Source organism: Plecotus auritus (genome assembly GCF_963455305.1).
Source record: "Plecotus auritus genome assembly, chromosome: 3".
NCBI classification, from domain to species: Eukaryota; Metazoa; Chordata; class Mammalia; order Chiroptera; family Vespertilionidae; genus Plecotus; species Plecotus auritus.
In genome coordinates this window covers 179,940,248-179,962,873 of record NC_137772.1, presented here as the reverse complement: position 1 = coordinate 179,962,873, position 22,626 = coordinate 179,940,248, and the positions used below count along the sequence as shown (strand labels likewise).

The window sequence follows — 22,626 nt, the reverse complement described above, 5'->3', positions numbered from 1 at the left end:
CCCAGGTTCGACCAGTCAAGGGCACGCTGTACCTTGGTTGCAGGCTCCTTCCTGGCCCGGGCCCTGGTTGGGGCTCATGCAGGGGGCAACCAATTGATGTGTTTCTCTCACATCAATGTTTTTCTCTGTCTTTCCCTCTCTCTTCCACTCTCCCTAAAAAATCAATGGAAAAATATCCTCGGGTGAGGATAAAAAAAAAAAATTAGGCACAGCCTGGCCGGTGTGGTTCAGTTGGTTGGAGCACTGTCCCATTCACCAAAAGGTGGCATGTTCAATTCCTGGTCAGGGCACATACAGACCCAGGTTGCTGGTCCAGTGTGAATGAGATCCATGTTTCTCTTTCTCAATTATAGCAATATCCTATGTAATAAAAGGCTAATAGGCAAATAGACTGAACGGCAGAACGACCGGTCGCTATGACATGCACTGACCACCAGGAGCTAGATGCTCAATGCAGGAGCTTCCCCCTGGTGGTCAGTGCACTACCACAGGAGGAGTGCCGCTCAGCCAGAAGCTGGGCGCAGCAGCGGTGGCAGGAGCCTCTCTCTCCTCCGCCGGCAGCGCTAAGGATGTCTGACTGATGGCAGGGAGCAGGCCTAAAAAACCCGAGGGCTCCCAGACTGTGAGAGGGCACAGGCCAGGCTGAGGGACCCCCTCCTCACCCCCACGTGTACGAATTTCGTGCACCGGGCCTCTAGTACTGTAATAAAAGTTATATGACTTTAGTCTCTCTCAAATATCTTATTGTGCTGACTCACCCTTCTTGTGATGTTTTAAGATGGTAGAATGTTAAACCTATGCCTGAATTTGCATAACCATCCCTTACTTGCAGTTGCAGTAAATAGCTTGGTGTCAGTCGTTTCCAGGATCACTTGCTGAAGTCTTTCTTGTTCAATGCTTTCTGATGCAACACATTGCTGTCAATTGGAACATATTTTTTGTTCATGTCTTCCACCCACAGATTTAAAGCCTTTTCTATCTTAACTAAGCACTTTTCACATGCTGTAGCTATATCTTTTTCAGTTTGAGGTTCAGCAGCAAAACTAGCAGGATTTTTTTTTTCTTCTTCACAGTTAAGTGGATAGAAGATTCATTCTTACCATAGATCTTAGCAACCTCAGCATACAATTTTTTCCTTAAGAAGTTGAGAACTTTCACCTTTTTGAAGGAACCACTTTGTGGCTTCTCTTTAGAATAGCTGAATTTTTAGCATTGCTACTCTTACTTTGGAGCCATTATTAAGTAAAATAAGGATTACTTGAACTCAAGCACTGCAATGCTTTGACAATCTGATAACTGAGACAGCTGCTAAATGACTAATTGGCAGGGAGTGTATAGGGCATGGATACACTGGACAAAGGGATGATTGATGTCTGGGTAGGAAGGAGCTGGATGGCACGAGATTTCATGATACTACTCAGAATGGCGCACAATTTAAAACTAATGAAATTATTTCTTTCTGGAGTGTTCTATTTACTATTTTCAGACCACAGTTGACCACAGGAAGCTGAAATGTGAAAAGTGAAATCATGGATAAGGGGGGACAACGGTACTGAAAATTAAAAGAAATTCCAAAACTAAAAATGTACTTACTAATGTTACTTTTACCTGAAACTTCTTTTGTATTACATCCCCGTGATTTGTTTATTTTATAACTAGAGGTTTGTACCTTCTGACTCCCTTCACTCATTTTGCCCACACCTCGATCCCCACCTCTGACAACCACTAACCTGTTCTCTTTATCTGGGAGCTTGGGGTTTTGCTTTGTGTGGGTTTTTTGTGTTGTTTTTTTTTAGATTCCATATATCAGTGAGGTCATACAATATTTTTCTTTGGCTGACTTATTTCAATTGGCATTAATGACTACATGGTCCATCCAAATGGCAACATTTCATTCTTTTTTTATTGCTGAAGGTTATTCCATTGTATGTATGTACCACATTTTCTTTATCCATTCATCTATTGATGGACACTTAGGTTGTTTCCAAATCTTGGCTATTGTAAATTATGCTACAGTGAATATAGGGGTGCATACATCTTTTTGAGTTAATATTTCTGTTTTCTTTTGATAAATAACCAAAAGTGGAATTGCTGGATTATATGATCTGCTTTTATTTTTAATTTTTTGAGGAAACTCCATACTGTGTTTCACAGGGCTGCACCAATTTACATTCCACTAGCAGAGCATGAGGATTCCTACTTTTCCCATCCTTGCCAACACTTATTTCTTTCTTAAAAAATGTTTTTATTGATTATTTTTATATAGAAAGGAAAGGAGTGGGAGAGAGAGAGATAGAAACATCAATGAGAGAAAATCATTGATTGGCTGCCTCCCGCATCTACCCTACTAGGGGTTGGGTGCGAAACCCAGGCATGTGTCCTGCTGGGAATCAAACTGGCAACCTCTTGGTGTCTGGGTTGATGCTCAGCCAATTGAGCCACATTGGCCAAGCTATTTCTGTTCTTTTTGGTAAAACCATTCTAACAGGTATGAGGTGGTATCTCATTGTGTTTTTTTATTTGCATTTTCCTGATGATTTGTGATGTTGGACATCTTTTCATGTACCTGCTGGCCAACTGTACATCTTCTTTAGGAAAATTTCTATAAGGATCTTGTGCCTATTTTTATAATTGGATTGTTTGGTTTTCTGCTATTGAATTGTATATGAGTTCTCTACATATTTTGGATATCAACCTCTTATTAGATTTATAATTTTCAAATATTTTCATTCAGTAGATTGCCTTTTTATTTTGTTGTTTCTTTTGCTGTGTAGTTTTTTATGTGATGTAGTCCCACTTGTTTATTTTTGCTCTTGTTGCCTTTGATTTGGTGTCAAGGAACTTTCCATCTATGTTCTCTTCTTGGAGTTTTATGGTTTCAGGTCTTACATTCAAGTCTTTAATCAATTTTGAGTTAATTTTGTTAATTTTTGTGTATGGTATAAGATTGTTGTCCTGTTTCATTATTTTGTATGGGGCTATCCAGTTTTTCCTGCACCATTTATTAAAGAGACTATCCTTTTCCCATTGTATATTCTTGGCTCATTTGTTGTGATTAATTGATAATACATAGGTTTATTTCTGGGCGTTCTGTTCTGTTTCATTGATTTATATGTCTGTTTTTATGCCAGTACCATACTGTTGAATTACTATGGCTTTGTTATTTATAGTTTGAAATCAGGGAGCATGATGCCTATGCTTTTGTTCTTCTTTCGCAAGATTGCTTTGATTCTTTGAAGTCTTGTGGTTCCATACAGATTTTAGTATTGTTTGTTCTATTTCTGTGAAAAATGCCATTGGAATTTAACAGGGATTATATTGAATTTGTAGATTGCTTTGGGTACTGTGGACATTTTAATAATACTAATTTTTCCAACCCATGATAGTCTCACAATAAACTTTTGGTAGGTATTTATATAAATGAATATGAATGATATGAAATATGTAATCTATAATAATTTTGACATTGTCTTTTATAATTCAGTATTTACTCTTGATTAAAATTTATTAATTTATAAATCGGTTATTTCCTAAAGTTATTTACTAATTTAAAATATTGTATAGATACTGTACATCAAAAATTGGTTCACATATATACATGTTTATTAGCCCTAGCTGGTTTGGCTCTGTGGTTAGAGCATTGGCTGGAGGACTGAAGGGTTACTGATTTGATTCAGGTCAAGGGACTTACCTCAGTGCAGGCTTGATCCCTGCTCACCCCCTCCCTTCCTTTCTCTCTAGAAATGAAAGGAAAAAATATCCTTGGGTGAGGATTAATTTAAAAAAAAACAACACACACATACACACACACAAAATAGGAACCATTGCAACGAAATTTCTCTATTTAAAATGTGTGTGTGTGTGTTTACATGACATTTAAAAAATCAAATCCTAAGGGAGCTTTTCCATAAACTTTAAAGATATTGATTGTGCAAATATTTGAGTTACTACTTAGTAATTGAAGTCTTTCAATGTATTACTTGCTGTTTGCATTCCAGTATTCTCTCTCGTTGCTATGTGTTCTAATTAATGAGAGAAATAGTATCTGTCATTCTTCACGTTTGTATACTTGACCACTTATTCACTCAGACACTTGTATCGTTAAGCCTCGGTATATGAGTGAGTAGGGTATGATGTTGGAGAAATTCAAGACATGGACAAACATACAAAATGTGATTCAACTAAAAGATAGACCTACCAAGATGCTTAGCATTTAGATTGTTAGATTGTTAGATTAAATATGCTAGAGTGTATTATATGTAAATGTTTGAGCAGCTTCTAAAAGTACAATGGAGTATGGTATTTGTATATAAAAGAATGTTCTATTGTGTTTTAAAATGATATTTCATTTACTTTTAAGAGATTCTTAGCTGACCTTCATTCAAGGTGGGGAATTAATGAAACATTAAACTGAAAACAAATAACCAAAAGTGTTCATGGTAATCATTTAGCATGGACATACATGCAGAGAAATTTGTTTCAAGATAGTTTCAAAATATTCTTTGAAATGAAATGAACTTGAAATTTGCTTGCACTATTTTGCTTAATATTTCTGTATATTGATCTGGAGCTTTTGTATTAAAAGAGCAAGTTTTCTGTTATAAAGACTTTATTCAGTGTCAGAAATTTTGTTATTTTTATTTTTTGCAGGTGGTTTCAGACACCCTCACAGGTTTTCTACCATGCAGCGACTGAACATGGAGGAAAAGATGTATATCCAGGGCAATGTCTGTGGGAAGGTTGTGAGCCTTTTCAACGACAAAGGTTTTCTTTTATTACCCACTTACAGGTACACTTTCTTAATACTGTTTGGTCAGTAACTCTTTTGCATTAAAGGTTTTGATGCATATTCTTTTACTTCCTCTTTCTCAAAAAGGATAAGCACTGTTCAAAGGATGCCCTGCTTGCAGGATTAAAACAAGATGAACCAGGACAAGCAGGAAGTCAAAAACCTTCTACCAAGTAAGGAACATGAGTTTACTTCCTGTTGTATATACAGAAAGAAAAATCAGGAAAGTAGGCAAAACATATTAACAATGAAATTTAACTTTAGCATATTAGGAGACTGGAAACCTGTGTTCTGGTCCAGCTCTACCATTCACCAACTATGTGACCCTATTCAAATTGCTTAAATACTCCAAGCATCACTTTCATATTTATATGAGAAATATTTTGTAAACTGTAACTATATACAGGGGTGGGCAAAAGTAGGTTTATAGTTGTTTGAATGAAAAATAATGCAATAATTAATAAATAATACAAGAATAAACTATCACATTCACAACTGTAAACCTACTTTTTCCGCCCCTATTTTTTATTCTTTGAGAGTAATTGAACATGTATTTGATAATGGCAAAGAGATTTCTTCTTACAATTCACATACTTCTAATGAATGTAGTGGAGTTCTGAGTTGCAGATTTCTGTAAGTTCCTTATTAGATTTATATAGTATCTCCTATTCTGTTTCTGAGGGCCTTAGTTATAGATTCTGTAACCTGAATAATATTTTTAACTCTGAAAATGTGAAAATTAATTTGCCACCACTTAGTAAGATAGTGCAATCTACTAGGCATTGTGCCAGACCTAGGGAATTCTAAGAATAAGACATAGTCTCTAACTTTAGAGCTGATATTCTAGAAGAACTAGAAATATGGGACTACAGAATCTGCTTACATACTTTATTCAGTTTCTGTTTATGAGCATCTACTATGTGCTATACACTAAGGTATGGCATGGGGTATACATGACCAAGATACATTTTGCTGTTCTTAAGTGTCTGCAGATCCATCCAGTGAGAGATGTAGGTAATTCTTACTATATAGTATAAAAGTGCTAAAATGAAGAGATGCACAATATACTATGAGAGCTCACCTAAACCAATCCAGGGAAGGCTTTCTGGCAGAAAGTACCTCCAAACTGAGACCCAAAGAATAAGCAGTAAATAGCAAAAGGTCTCATAAGCTATAATCATGTGTTTGAGTTTTATCCTACAGGCAACAGAAAGTCATTTTTCTGCCAAATATCTTTTCCTATAATTTTCACTGTCTTTAATTTATATATATTACGTAGCTTATAAGAATATGTTGGGCCGAAACCGGTTTGGCTCAGTGGATAGAGCGTCAGCCTGCGGACTGAAAGGTCCCAGGTTCGATTCCGGTCAAGGGCACGTACCTGGGTTGCGGGCACATCCCCAGTAGGAGGTGTGCAGGAGGCAGCTGATCGATGTTTCTCTCTCATCGATGTTTCTAACTCTCTATCCCTCTCCCTTCCTCTGTGTAAAAATATCAATAAAATATATATTAAAAAAAAAAAAAGAATATGTTGGAATATGTTTGGTTTTGCTCAAGTTTGGAGGAAGAGATACTTGGTGTATCAATTACAGTCAATCAAAAATATTTGTCATCCTATACAATAAAAGCCTAATATGCTAAGAGTCCGGTTGGCTGTTCAACCAATCAAAGTGTAATATGCTAATGAATGCTAAGGCCTCTCACTGCTCGCTATGACGTGCACTGACCACCAGAGGGCAGACGCTCAACGCAGGATCTGCCCCCTGGTGTCAGCACACTCCCGCAGGGGAGCGCCACTCAGCCAGAAGCCGGGCTCATGGCTGGCGAGCGCAGTGGCGGTGGTGGGAGCCTCTCTCGCCTCCACAGCAATCAGACATTCCACGAGGGATCCCGGACTGCGAGAGGGCGCAGGCCGGACTGAGGGACCCCCGCTCCCAAGTGCACAAATTTTGTGCGCCGGGCCTCTAGTTTACACATAAAATCTAATAACAGTATATATGTAAATATTCTTTTCTTTTGACAACTATATGTAGTTATAAACTGGTTTATAATTCAAAGATTGCTTTTATATTAACTTATTTAATATTCAAAATGAGTTTACTTATGTAAAAAAGTGCCAAAAATATCCCCACTTTACATATGTGAAACATGAAGCATAGAGGGGCAAACTGAAATATTCAAAGTCATACAACTAGTTATAGTGCCAGAAATAGACAGGATTTCCTCACATGCAAGTCAGTGCTCTTTCCACCATGGCCTCAGCAGAATACAAAAGCTATATTAATGCAATTTTCTGCTTGGCCAAGGAAATCTACAGTAGTTTGAATCTAATTTTAGGTAAAATTCATTCCTTCAGTCTGTTTTTTAAAAAGGATGTTAGACTTATACTGAAAGCGTTGATTAGAGTTATTAAATAATGGTGAAAAATAAGATTATGTAACAAATAGTTTGAAGTGTGTTGTTTAACATATTTTCATCCTATCTAATAAAGAGGGAATATGCTAATTGACCATCACACCTCACAAAGATGGTGACGTGACGCCCACAGCCAATATGGAAGGAATATGCTAATTGACTGCCACACCCTCAAATATGGCGGTGCCCACAGCCACAAGATGGCGGCGCCCAGTCCCCTCAGCCCCGCCAGGGCGGCAGGCACGCATCACGGCGAGGCCCACCCCACGCGCCTGCCTCCAGAGTCCCCTAATCCCCTCAGGCCCCCAACCACCCAGGGCCAGCCGGAGGCTCAGGCAAGCCTCGGATGGCGGCTGCCCAGCTGCCCAGGGCTGCCTGAGGCTCAGGTAACCAGGGCTGGCCGAGGCTTGCGCTGCCAGCCATGGCAGCAGCAGAGGTGTGATGGGGGCGTCACCTTTCCCTGATCGCCGGGTCATCTCCTGCCCCTGAGGGCTCCCAGACTGTAGGAGGGGACAGGCTGGGCTGAGGGACCCCCCCCCCCTCCAGTGCATGAATTTTTATACACCAGGCCTCTAGTATTATTATATTAGGTTATCTTTTTCTGGATGACCTATACCTATGTCAGTACATTCTTAGGTAATAATATTTTAGTCTTGGTATTGTTTAGCCAAAATAATTTGCAGCTCAAATTGCAGGCAACGTTTTTATTTGTTAACATCTTCACATTATATTCAATGATGTAAATTCCACAAACTTTGGTACTATGCTGTAATTTTAAATTAAATTTATTGGGGTAACATTGGTTAATAACATTATATAAGTTTCAGGTGTACAACTTTATAATACATCATCTGTATATTGCATTGTGTACTCACTGCCCAAAAACCACTCTCCTTCTATCACCATATATTTAAGCCCCCTCACCCTCTTCATCCTCCCCCTCTGACAATAAACATACTGTTGTCTGTGTGTATAAGTTTGTTTTTTATTGTTGTTTTTCATTCGTTGCTTTCTGTTTCATATCCCACATGAGTACAATCATATGGTTTTTGTCTTTTTCCATCTGACTTATGTTGTATTTATTTTTATTGTATGTTTACTAGCACAGTAACTTTAAAAATGGATTATGCTGGAACATCTATTGTTTGCTTTAAAATTGGTAAATTGGAAAATAAAACACTTGCAATTTCACCTGATACTAAGAGCCCCTTTGCTAGGCTGACAAAGAATAAATATTAATGCTGGGCCATGGGAGATTTTATTCATCCTGTATCCACCTGGAGTTGGCAGGTTGGTCATGGTCAGTCTGCAGCATCATGTTAACAGTTTCTTTTTCTGTCTGACAATTTAGGCAGCCAGTTGTAGGGGGCACAAGCTCAACTCCTAGAGCACAAAAGGCCATTGTGAACCATCCCAGTGCTGCCCTTATGGCTCTAAGGAGAGGATCAAGAAACCTCGTCTTTCGAGATTTTACAGTAAGCAAGCCTTGAAAGCCTTTCCTGTAAAGGTGTGAGCACTGTGTGATTTAGATCTTTATTCTTTTCTTTTCCTTTCTTTTTAAGGATGAAAAAGAGGGACCAATAACTAAACACATCCGACTAACAGCTGCCTTAATATTAAAAAATATTGGTAAATATTCAGAATGTGGTCGCAGGTGAGTAATCTGTTTTCCATAGCCAAAATAAATTTAGATTATTTTACTTTTCTTATAAGGTAATGAAATTAGATATCTATACTTTATTCACTGTTTTTCTCAGGAACTTTGTATGTCAGAAAGCTTATGCCAAGGTCAGGCCATTGGGATATCTTAAAAACCAAAAAGTAGAGAGATGTTGAAACTACCAAAAGGTGTTCCTTTAACTTGTTTTATTATGTTAATTTTCTTGGTAGCCATAGACTTTAGAGTAAAAAGTAGATCTGCTAAAGAGAAAACTTAGGGAGGAAGGAATGAATTGATCATTTGAATTATGTGGAATTAGAATAAAATCCAATTTGTTAATTGGCATTTTAATGAAGCTATCAAAGTTAACATTCACTACTGAAGTGTTAAAAGTTACTTTCTAATGGACTTAACCAAGAGAAAACTCGGGATTTTGTAGGTCCTTGAAAGATGAAATATTCTATTGATGCCTTTTGGACCTTGTCTCCCTTGAAGATTAACTGGCTTCTCTAGTATTCCTCCCATATCTCAAGTTCCTTTGTTGAAAAGTTGTCCTCTAAGGTATCTTATCTTCCAGATAGTGAAGATAGTGACTTTCTCATTGAGTCTCTCTTCTCTCACATTCCTATTCCTTAAATATATCTTGAATCTACCTTAGTTCTCCTTCCTTCTCCTCATTTTGCCTTTTATGATATTTCTTGCAATAACCTTACAACTGGATTTTCCAAACATAAAAACAGTGGTATCAATTACAAAAAAAAAAAGCAATGAATTTGACTATATCAAATTTTAAAACTTTTATTAATTACAGATGACTAAAACTCTTAGAACTAAAGAACTTTTGCAATGACAAAAGTTACTATATTTAGTGTATCAAGTACTCTCACAAATGAGTAAGAAAAATTCTTAATACTCAAATTTTTTAAAAATAAAGCTTTTCAAAAGAAATATGAAGGTTTAGTAACCACATGAGAGCACCGGTATCTTCCTGTTTAATTTATAACATGATTTCTCCTACCTTTCTCACTGTTTTGCCCTCCCCACCCTTCTTTTGCTGCCTAGCCTATGTTTAAGTTTCAGCCACACTAAATCACATGTAGATTCCTAATCATGCTAGACTTCCATGTCACACTTTTGTACATTTGTTCCAATGCTCATTGTTTATTGTTCCTTGCCTGGAATGCCCTTCTCTCTGTGTTACCTGCCTATTGAATATCTGCAAACTCCTCATAATTCAGCTCAGACATTAGCTTCTGTCTGCCACCTTTCTTATGCTGTGTTCTCCTTCCCCACCAAGTTTGTTGTTCTCTATTTTTATAACATGTCTTACAATATTAAATATTACTGTGTAAATTGTTTTGATATTACCTTTTTCTCTTACTGACCTATGTTCTGACTCTCTGATTAATATTTGTAGCCTGAATACCTAGCACAATGCCCAATACATTATAGGTAATCTCTACTTCCTATTCATATTTAGGATTCAACTCAGGGTGACCTCTTCCTTTCCTGACATCTTTCTTACAAACCTGCTGCTGACCTAGGGTGCAGTAGGTACTCTCTACCACTGCACACATTGCTTGTTACCACCTGAGTTCTTTGAAAGCAGGGATTGAACATTGATTTTATGTGTATGTGTGTCCTTAGTGCCTAGCATACTGTGGGGAATGTAATAGTGATTCAGTGAGTATTTGATTGATAGATGGAAGAAAAGAAGTCTCACAAGTTAATTTTTTTTGTAGAATCTGTCTGAAATTTGTGTAGGCAATTGGAATTATTAAAGTAATTTTAAACTTTTTCTTAGGGCTTTTTCCTCACATTCTTATTTTTTTTAAAATCTTTATTTGTTGAAAGTATTACATGTCCCCTATTTTCCCCCATTGACTTCTTCTAGCCTGTCCTTTCCCCCTACCCAAGGCCTTCATCACCCTACTGTCTTTGTCCATGAGTTATGCATACAAGTTCTTTGGTTGATCTCTTTTACCCACCCTCCCTGTCTTCCCTCTGCAATTCGACAGTGTGTCCCATGTTTCTGTGTCTCTGGATCTATTTTGTTCATTAGATTCCACATATGAGTGAGATCATGTGATACTTATCTTTCTGACTGGCTTATTTCGCTTAGCATAATGCTCTCCAGCTCCATCCATGCTGTTGCAAATGGTAAGAGGTCTTTCTCTTTTATAGCTGGGTAGTATTTACATTGTGTAGATGTAACACAGGTTTTTAATCCACTCATTTGCTGATGGGCACTTGGGCTGTTTCCAAATCTTAGCTATTGTAAATTGCACTACTATGAACATAGGGGTGCATATATTCTTTTTGATTGATGTTTCAGGATTCTTAGGATAAATTCCTAGGAGTGGAATCACTGGGTCTAAAAAGGAGTTCCATATTTAATTTTTTGAGGAAACTCCATACTGTTTTCCACAGTGGCTGCACCAGTCTTCATTACCACCAGCAGTGTACTTTGCCAATGATTCATCTGATAAGGGGTTAATTTCCAAAATATATAGGTAACTCATACAACTTAACAAAAGGAAGGTAAACAATCCAATTAAAAAATGGGCAAGGGACCTAAATAGACAATTCTCCAAAGTGGACATACAGAAAGTCAAGAGACATATGAAAAAATGCTTAAAGTCACTAATCATCTAAGAGACGCAAATCAAATCAACAATGAGATATCACCTCACACCTGTCAGAATGGCTATCATCAACAAATCAACAAATGACAGTGCTGGAGAGGATGTGGAGAAAAAGGAACCCTAGTACACTGCTGGTGGGAATGCAGACTTTCCTCACATTCTTTTTGTTTTTAATGTGTTTTTATTAACTTTTAGAGAGAGAGGAAGAGAGAACGAGAGAGCGATAAGAAACATCAATGAGAGAGAAACATTGATCGGCTGCCTTCTACATGCCCCCCTAACTGCGGATCAAGCCCAAAACCCAGGCATGTGCCCTTACCAGGAATCGAACCAGTGACTTGGTGCATGGATGCCACTGAGCCATACCAGCCGGGCCACATTACACATTCTTAAGCTTACAGCAAAGACACTTTGGCTGACTTGAATATAATTATTGGGCCAAAAGTTTTCATTTTACTGTTTTTATGCTGTTGTTGATTTTGTTATTTTATTTAACTCTGAACCTCCCAAATGTCTTCTGGCATCTTCAGTTCCTATTATCTTAAATGGCAGAAGCAAAAGAATTAACACAATCCACTAAATTCTTTCCCTTTACCTTCCCAGTCCAGGTTGGAATCCCCATATAGAACATCTACTGAACATCTACACTGATGGGGAGTTTTGCTTGAGTTAAAATACTGACAGAGAATCTGGCAAAACATATATATGTGGGAAGAAGAGTGTAGGAAATCAGATAGCTGCACAAGATAGTTCTCTGATGATACTCCTCGTCTTGGTGAAATAAGTTACAGGGTGTGGTTTGTATTTTTCTTAGACTAAAGCAAATTCTATTTGCAGTAAACACACACACACACACACACACACACACACACACACACACACACACACACACACAAATCCCTGCAGCACAAAAGGAAGATACATGGATATTTAGCTTTATTCTTACAGTACATCATACTGAACAACATGAAATGTCAGTATTTTTAAATTTTGAAATTCAGAATGATTGAATAGTTTAAGATGTTTAAATGCAGTTTATCTCCATTCTGATTAAGCATGAGCACTGGAGAATTGCAATGTATTTCTTTTCCTTTTGATGCATTTATTTTTTATCAGTATAATACAGAAGTCTTATTTAAAAATCAAATGGTACTTTTCTATACAGTAATAATGAACGATTCAAAAAATAAATTAAGAGAACAATTCCATTTATAATAAATCAAAAGAATAAAATATATAGGAATCGTATTAACCAAGAATATGGAAGACATATACTGAAAACTATAAATCATTGCTGAAAGAAATTAAAGAAGACATAAATAAATGGGGAAATATCCTTTGTTGATGGATTGGAAGATTTAATAGAGTTAAAATGTCAGTACTACCCAAAGCAATCTACAGATTCAATGCAACTCCTCTCATAAACAAAATGACTCTTTTTTAAAGAAAAATTCATTTTAAAATTTGGAATCTCAAGGGACTCTGAATAGCCAAAACTCTCGAAAAAGAAAGTTGGTGGACTTACACATCCTGATTTCAAATCAAAGCTACTGTAATCAAAACTGTGGTACTGGGGAAAAGACAGACATAACGACCAAAAAAACAGAATAGAGAGCCCAGACATAAGATCTCACATACATGGTCAAATGATTTTCAATAAGGGTGCCAGTTCTTCATTCAAGAAGGAAAAGACAGTCTTTTCTACAAATGGAGTTGGGAAAACTGGGTAGTCACATACAAAAGAAGGAAGTTTTTAACCCTTTAGCAAACAACCATATACAGAAATTAACTCAAAATGGATCAAAGACATAAATGTAAGAGTTAAAACTATATAGCTTCATGACATTGGACTTGGCAATGAGTTCTTGGACATGTGTATATGACACCAAAGGCACAGGCAACAAAAGAAAAACAAATTGAACTTCATCAGAATTAGAAACTTGTGCATCAAAGGATACTACTGACAGAATAAAAACGCAACCCATAGAATGGAAGAAAATAATTATAAATCACATATCTGATAAAGGGGTTAATACCCAGAAAATATAAAGAACTCCTGAAACTCAACAACAAACAAACCAAGTTAAAAATAAGCAAAGGACTGCCGAAACCGGTTTGGCTCAGTGGATAGAGCGTCGGCCTGCGGACTGAAAGGTCCCGGGTTTGATTCCGGTCAGGGGCATGTACCTTGGTTGCGGGCGCATCCTCAGTGGGAGGTGTGCAGGAGGCAGCTGATCGATGTTTCTCTCTCATCGATGTTTCTGGCTCTCTATCCCTCTCCCTTCCTCTCTGTGAAAATATCAATAAAATATATTTAAAAAAAAAAAAAATAAGCAAAGGACTAAAACAGACATTTCTCCAAAGAAGATAAACAAATGGCCAATAAGCACATGACAAGATGCTCAACATTACTAATCATTAGGGAAATACAAATCAAAACCACAATGAAATACTACTTCATACCCATTAGGATGACTATTATTAAAAAACAAAACAAAAAATGTTGGCATAGATGTGGAAAAATTGGAACCCTTGTGTATTATTGATGGAAATATGAAAAGGGACAGCCACTGTGAAAATGGTATGGCAGTCGTCTAAAAATTAAACATAGGATTATTTATGCAATTCCACTTCTGGGTATATACACAAAACTGAAAGCAGGTAGTTGAACAGATATTTATGCACCACTGTTCATAGCAGCTTGGCTGGAAGGTGGAAGTAACCCAAGTGTTCATCAATAAATGAATGGGTAACTGAAATGTGGTTTGTGTATATATACAATGGAATGTTATTCAGCCTCAAAAAAAGAATGAGAGCTTCTGGTCAAGATGGAGTAGGTAAACACAATATTGGCATCCTTCCACGACCACATCAGAATAACAGCTAAAGTACAGAATAGCCATCATTGAGAACCACCCCTAAACAGAAGTGCTATAACTATGGATATGAAGTCATTTAAGAATTGGTAGGTGGGACAGAGATGCAGAACAGGCTGGTCCACACCCATGTGTGGTGGTTAAACATCATGAGGGATATCTCAGCTGTGGAAGTGTCTCCTGAAATCCAGGAGTCCCTGCCCCACAGCAAGCTCCCTAGTCCAGGGTTCCAGTACCAGAAAGAGAAATCCCCATAACTTCTAGCTGTAAATACTAGCAGAGATTGCAGTTGAGTGAGACAGAGGGCTGCTGGAATCGCAGCCGTTCATCTTAACCTGCACAGGAACTTAACTCAGATTCATGCTGAGCTCCAGCGCTGGGGTAGCAGCTTGAGAGGCACCAGGGGCACATGAGGAGGCAGTGAATTATCTGGCTTTGGGTGAGGGCCGGAGGAGCAGCTTTATCCCAGACAGAAGTGCTGGCAGTGACCATGGTTCCTTTTGTAGACACCAAATCTGAGTCTCCATTATTCTGGCTAATAACTTTTTGCCCTGCCCTGATGATTCCTTGAGACCCACATCGCCCAACTTGTGGGTCCTTCTAACCTATTTCCAGTGTTTTTTTCCATACAAATGGCCTGTCTTGGCTCATGCTGCGGACATTCCTAAACTTTCTCAAAGGTTCACAAATCACAAACAAGCAGCATCTGGCCTCAGCATCCCACGTACCTTTTGCTAAGTGGCCCGACCCAGGCTTGGCACTAGCAACATCTGGCCTTGGTTTACAGCATGGCCTCCCCTGGGAATCTGCAAGCCCATCATAAGTGATAACCATCTGCATATCATTCTGTAGCTCATGCCTGTTAGCCCTAGGCAGGGCACAGTCAGAGGCCAGTCTTGGCCTGCACCTCCCAGAAAGCCACTGACCCAGCTCACACAGTGGCCAGCTTCAACCATGCCGGAGTACCACCCAGCAACCTCCACAAGTGACGCACTCAAGGGGTGGATTCTGCAGGCACCACGACCCTACTGAAGTGAGTCCTGCTCCATGGGTTGGCCCCTACACAGTAGCTCCTCTGCTATAGTTACAGCCAGTCCTCATAGCTGATTCATCTGTGAGTCAATCCTTCCCATTGACACACCAACAACAGTCAAGGCTCAACTACATCAGGAGGTTGTACACAGTCTCCAATTTTGGGGAGTGGGGAGCTAGAGCACCAGGCTTGGATGACCCCAGGAGTCTGTGCCACTGGGCCCTACAAGACACCTACTATATAAAGCCACCTTATGAAGATTTGGAGACCTAACAGATCTTCCTAATACATAGAAACTAACAGAGAGGCAGCCAAAATGAGGAGACAAAGAAACGTGTCCCAAATAAAAGAACGGGGGAAATCTCCAGAGAATGAACTTAAAGAAATGGAGGCAAGCAGCCCTAGCTGGTTTGGCTCAGTGGATAGAACAGACACCTGGGGACTGAAGGGTCCCTGGTTGGATTCTGGTTAAGGGCACATGCCCCTGTTGCAGGCTCGATCCCCAGGAGGGGATGTGCAGGAGGCAGCTGATCAATTATTCTCATCATTGATGTTTCTGTCTCTCCCTCTCCCTTCCTCTCTGAAATCAATAAAAATATATTTTTAAAAAAGAAAGAAATGGAGGTAAGCAACTCAGATACAGAGTTCAGAACAATGGTTATAAGGAACTCCAGAAACTTAGTGAGAACTTCAACACCATAAAAAAGGACATATAACCATAAAAAAGACCAATCAGAAATGCAGAATACAATAATTGAAATGAAGAATACACTAGAAGGAATCAACAGCAGATTAGATGAAGCAGAGGATCAAAGCAGCAATTTGGAAGACCAGGTATCAGAAAACACCCAATTGGAGTAGCAAAAAGAAAGAATCCCAAAAAATGAGAATAGTTTAAGGGACCTTTGGGACAACATCAAGCCTAACAACATCATAGGTGTACCTGAAGGAGGAGAGAGCATGGGATTGAGAACCTATTTGAAAAAACAATGGGTGAAAATTTTCCTATCCTGGTGAAGAAAATAAGACATTCAAGTCCAGGAAGCACAGCGTCCCAAACAAAATAAACCCAAAGAGGCCAACACCAAGAATGGCAAAGTTTAAAGGCAAAGAGAGACTCTTAAAAGCAGCATTGTCTCTATTTCCCATTTCTTGAACTTCTGTTTTGTGGATGCTGGACCCTTATAGATTGACTAGTAGCCCTGCGCACCATGTGCCAGTAGCTTGCTGCTGCTTGCCTCAGCTGGCCACCCGCCCACCGCCTCTGGTAGCTCTCCACTGCTCATAGCTCGCTGAACTGCCCTCCTGGAGCTCCCCCGCCCCCCCCCCCCACCCCCTCATAGCTTTCTGCCCTGCCCCCTCCTGTAGCTCTCTGGCCTGATTGTAGTTGGCTACCCCATCCTCCTGCAGATCCGTGATCCAGTCATTATGCAGTTGGTTGTTACGCCTCAGGGTGTAACGGATAATTAGCATATTCCTCTCATTATAGGTTTCTCTAATTTTTTCTCTCTCTCAGCTTTAATTTTTGTCTATTTTCTGGAAATGTTCTTGACTTTATCATCAATCTATTGAATTTTTACTTTAGCTATTCTGCTTTAATTTCTAAGTGCTCTTTCTGAGCTGCCAGTTATTGCTGTATTGTAACATTCTGTTCATATGTTGGAGAGAGTGCCTTCTCTCTCTGAGGATATTAATTCCTAGCATTTTTGAAATTTCATCTGCTCGCAGTATAGTTGCCATTTCCTTGAAATTCCTTGAATGTCTGAAATTCCTTGGCTTTATTTTATAAGAATAAAATATTTTTAAAAACTAGTTGGACCCTCTGGGTGTGTGACCTCCACTTGTCACTGGTGATTGCTATTTTAGGGTGACCCCTGATAAACCAGTTGGTTTATTAGAAGCCCACTTCTACCCCAAATGTCAGTTTCTATAGAAAGATTGTTTCTCCAGAGAAGAAGCTCTGATTTTCTTGCCTTTGGAGGTGGGCAGTTTGGATAAGAGTCAATGTGAGGTCCTGCGTTCTGGAAACAGAAATGGGGGAGAGGCCAGGAAGCTATCCCTTCGTTCATGTGTGTTCACTTCACCCAGTCCCGGGTTTTGTCCAATTGATCACCTCCCAACCTTCCCAGTGTCTGTCACTGTAAGTTTTAAGCCTTTCTGGTTTAGTTTCTCCAGAAAATATATTTATTTTGGAAGCTAGAGGAGATACACTTGTGTTCAAACTCCTGATTTGTGTCTTAAATTGTTTCCAATAATGGTACTTAAAAACTATTTCACATTACCTATTAAGTGCATTAAAGTGACACAATGTTTATGCTTTGTTAAACATATCAAAAAGAACTTTTGAAATATGAAAGTGAAAGTATAATTTTATACAACAAAACAGACATATTTCAGTTTTTATCTAGTGAGTACTTATTTAATTTTTGTAGATCCTCCCCAAATAAAAGATATTAATTTATATAAAAAGTGAAATTGTACCCAGCCGGTATGGCTCAGTGGTTGGAGGTTCACCTATGAACCAGGGGGTCATGGTTTGATTCCCAAACAGGGCGCACATGCCCAGGTTGCAGACTCAGTCCCCAGTGCGAGGTGTGCAGGAGGCAGCTGATCGATCGGTGAATCTCTCTCTCATTGATGTTTCTATCTCTCTCTCTCCCTCTTCCTTCCTCTCTGAAATCAATAATAAAAAAATTTTTTAAGTGAAATTGTTACCTTAAAATCATCTTGGTGACTTAAATTTAGTCTTTCTAGTTGTATTATTGTGACATAAAAATAATACTTTTTAATATGCAACTGTCAGTTTGGAAAATATGATTTTATTAAGATTTTGAAAATGCTTTTTTCTTTGTCAAAGTGTCTATTAATTTATAAAGGGGAAATATTTTGATTCTACTTTGTATGCTATTTTTAAATAAAGGTTTTTATGACTTTCTTTCATAGAAATTCCATAGTTCATTTAAAGAGTTGTTAAATAAACTTGTGAAAGAAGCTATGTCTAAAGAAAAGTATAAAACACAGAAGTGTAAAGCCCAATGAATTACCACAGAATGAACCCCCATATAACCAACCATCCAAGTGAAGAAATAGAACAGCATCCCTTTGAGCCCCCGCCAGTCTTGATCCCGTCGTCTTCTGTAGGACCACTCTTCTAGTCTGTAACACCACAGATTAATTTTGCCTGATGTTGAACTTTACCTAAGTAGAATCATATAGTATATATTCTCTCTTGCTTTTTATTTCACTCAGCATTGTTTGTGAGACTAATTCATGTTATTGCAGTATAGAATTATATTGCATAAATATACTCAAATTTATTTTTTTATTCTACTTTTGATGGGCATATGGGCTGTTTCCAGTTTGGGACTATTAAGAAGAATGCTGCTGTGGACATTCTATACATGTTTTTTGGCCATGTATATATATATATATGCACACACACACACACACACACACACACACATATACATATATACTAGAGGCCCGATGCACGAAATTCGTGCAAGGGGCTTGGCCCTGGCAGCCCTGGCTTTGTCTGGAAGGTCATCCGGAAGGTTGTTCTGCTGTTTCGTCTAATTAGCATATTAGCTCTTTATTATATAGGATTTCTATTGAGCTTTTATGAAGGATTGATGATTCATAGGATATTAGAACTTTAGTACGTAACAATTCCAGAGGTTTTATCACTCCCTACAGCAATGTATGAGGCTCAGTTATTCCACATACTGATCAATATTTGATAAAATTTTAATGTTTAATTTTAGTCATTTTTTTCAGTCTATGGAGTATCTATGTATGGAAACTACATAAAAGCAAATACCCAAATAGCCAGAAAAATATGAAAATATGCTCAACTCCTTAGTCATGAATCTCAAATTTTTTATAGTTCTTTTGCTGTGCTTTGCTTTGTTATGGTAAAAAATTACTACAGTCCCCACCTGTTAAATTTTGGCTTTGAATTTCTGTCTTTTCCCATTTATTGCTTCCTTATAATGTTTGTCATTCAAAATTTAGAAGTTTTCATCTCCCTCCTTTTCACTTTCAGTTCCTTTTACCCAGGATTATTTAATGAAGGCACTGAAAGTTCTTGGATAATCTCATGCTGTTTGATTTTTTTTCTAACATGTTATGTGAAAATTTTCACATGCAAGGCAAACTTGGAATAATTTTGCAGTGAACACTTACTAGTATATACCAATCACCTAGCTTTTAGCATTGATCGTTTAGTAATACATTTGACCCTTGAACAACATGGGGGTTAGGCACATTGAGCACAACCCCTAAATCCCCTGGTCTCCCTCCCCTCTACCTTGCACAGTTGAAAATCAGCATGTAAACTTTTGACTTCCTCAAAAATCTAATAGCCTAGCCAGTGTGGCCCAGTGGTTGAGCGTTGACCTATGAAGCAGGAGGTCATGGTTTGATTCCTGATCAGGGCACATGTCCAAGTTGTAGGCTCGATCCCCAGTAGGGGGCCTGCAGGAGGCAGTTGATAAATGATTCTCTCATCATTGTTGTCTCCATCCCTCTCACCTCTCCCTCTCTCAAATCAATAAGAATATATATATTTTAAAAATCTAATAGCCTAGTGTTGACTGAAAGTCTTACATAAACAGTCGATTAACACAGATTTTATATGTTATATACAATATAATATTCTTATAATAAACTAGAGAAAAGAAAAATTAAGAAAATAATAAGGAAGAAAAAAATATTTACAGTTTTTATTGCATATAAGTGGAACCACACAGTAAGTTTATAAATTTTTTAAAAACCAGTTTCTTTTATGGAATATTGTGGTGTTCAAATAATAGTTGAGGCAAATGTTGCTTGTTTTCACTTAATGAAGAGAAACTTTATCATAGTAGGACATAATTTTTATTTTCAATTAATCTCTTAAAAGCAACCATTTTGTTTCCCTCCAACTGTTTTCTGACAGGATCTGAATTTTTAAAATTTTTTTATTGAGTCAAGCACACTTACGATGAGATCTGTCCTCTTAAACTTTTAGGTGTACAATACATTATTGTTGCAGCGGTTGCCAACCGGTGGTCCGTGGACCACTGGTGATCCGTGAGGTCCGAAAGGTTGGCGACCACTGGACTAGAGGTACAAAGTGTACAGCAGATCTCTAGAGCTTTTTCATCTTGCTTAACTGAGACTTTATTCCCATTGATTAGTAATTCCTTATTTCCATCTCCCCCTAGCCCCTGGCAACCACCATTCCACTCTTTGATTCTATGAATTTCACTCTTGTAGAGATACTACCTGAATTTTCTAGAAGCATGAATGGAGATTAATGCAAATTATGCTAGGTAGTGTCCTGTATTCAGAAAGGAACCATGAAGAAAATACAAGCCAAGAAGTTGCCTAATTCTGACACTACTGTTTAAGTAGCTAGAAAGTCATTTCCATTTGAGATGCCTCAGGTTGGCTAAGTTTACTCTGTAAATTGAAAAGGTTTAACTAGTTTCCCAAATTCCCTTTTATCTTCTAGCAATGCTATATTTACATTTACTGTGGGGCTATGTATTATGTCTTTGAAGTTTTTAGTTTTTAAACTTGCACAATCCGCAAGGAATCATCTCTGGGACCTTGGATGCTGATAAACTTCTTTGTTTTCTTCCAGATTGTTAAAGAGACACGAAAACAACCTGTCCGTGCTAGCCATTAGCAACATGGAAGCGTCCTCCACCCTTGCCAAATGCCTTTACGAACTTAACTTTACAGTTCAGAGCAAAGAACAGGAAAAGGACTCAGAAATGCTGCAGTGAAAAGTAATCCCGCTTCTGTAGTGGGGAACTCAAAGTCAGATACATTTCACATGTTACTGAAGAAAGCACCAAGTCTTAATGGAGCAGAGACCATAGAATGAATTATTTTATCTCCTCCCATGATGCTGAGAGGAAGCTTCGTATTCTGATCTCTGAGTGATCCCTTTGTTCTGTTTTAAAAAAAAAAAAGAAAAAGAAAAAAAAAACTGCTGTGGGATTGTCAACCAGCTTATCTCCAGGATGTCTCTCAGATCTGATAAATCCTGATGGAAACTGGTATGATCAGAATTCAGTACCATCCACATTGGAATATACAAGGAATATTGTAAAACCTACATGAGCAGATGAAATAGAAGCATTAAATATTTTTATCTATATCCAAAAAGGAGCACATTTTTATATTTACAAAACCGTTTAAGCTGGTTTGAATAATTAAAAAAAAAGTTTCAGCACACCTATACCCCGTATCTCTGAGGGGGCCACCAATATCTAGCTATGGATTGTGTGTTTTGTTTAGAAATCAGTAGCTTGGTTTTCTTACTTGAGCCAATATATTTTCACTTATTTATTATCATAAAAATTTACCAGTCTGAATAGATCTTGTAAATATTTGTGAATAGAATGAACACCTTTCATGCCACTGCAGCCACTGGAAATACATTCTGTGGTGTCCTAGAAGCATTACTGGTAGGTCCTAAAGTTTTCTAGACTTTCCTGTCAATTGTAAGTAATTGTGATATATTCTACGCAGTGGATGAATGTTCTTTAAATTTGTGTAAATACTTCTGCAAAGGTACTGATGCTGTAAAGTCAAAACAGTTGTGGAACTGTGATTTTTTTTCCTTTTCTTTTTTTGTATTATACACCTTGTTAGAACTCATTTTGCTGGCTGAAAGAGTAATGAATAATATATCTCATGTCATTTTTGTAGAAGAAAAACTATTTGAAGGTATTTTTTGGTTTTCCCTAACATGTATTCACTGTAAACGTTTGTCATGTGCAAGCTCAGAGCTTGGACAGAATTTTTTTGTATTTGTAAATTGGTTTAAATACATGGAATTTTATACAGGTTTTCTCCTGTGTTATATATGCATTATGTGCAGGTATGATATTTTCTTCACTACTTTTTCTATCTTAATATAGTGTGGAATTTTATTGTATTATTCTTCCATTCTTAATACTGTATCACATTCCTGCTCAGAAACTGCTCACTTCCTTATTAAATTGTCTTTTCTCCTCAGCGTGACATGTATCCATTTATAACTGCCTATTGCCTGTTCTATTAGAACCCAAAAGTGTGGAAGGCCTCCAGCCACCATTTCTGCTGTGTCATTAGGATGTGCAGTAAAAATAGAGACCTAACAGTTATGTTATAGAATGGCTTTATTTACTTTGGTGACTGTTTATAGTTTTTAAATAAAAGACTGAACATTT

The 22,626-nt window shown here is 37.9% G+C and overlaps 1 protein-coding gene across 1 annotated transcript in view; it reads left to right on the top strand.

Annotated features, from left to right (window-relative positions):
- The window catches only part of ARID2 (AT-rich interaction domain 2), a 188,673-nt gene extending 166,047 nt beyond the window's left edge, over positions 1 to 22,626 (top strand). The window contains exons 17-21 of the mRNA XM_080659536.1: positions 4,651 to 4,789; positions 4,877 to 4,962; positions 8,556 to 8,679; positions 8,767 to 8,858; positions 21,048 to 22,626. Of these exons, the coding sequence (XP_080515662.1) occupies positions 4,651 to 4,789; positions 4,877 to 4,962; positions 8,556 to 8,679; positions 8,767 to 8,858; positions 21,048 to 21,192 (586 nt within the window). The 3' untranslated portion in view covers positions 21,193 to 22,626. The remainder of the gene's footprint in view (positions 1 to 4,650; positions 4,790 to 4,876; positions 4,963 to 8,555; positions 8,680 to 8,766; positions 8,859 to 21,047) is intronic.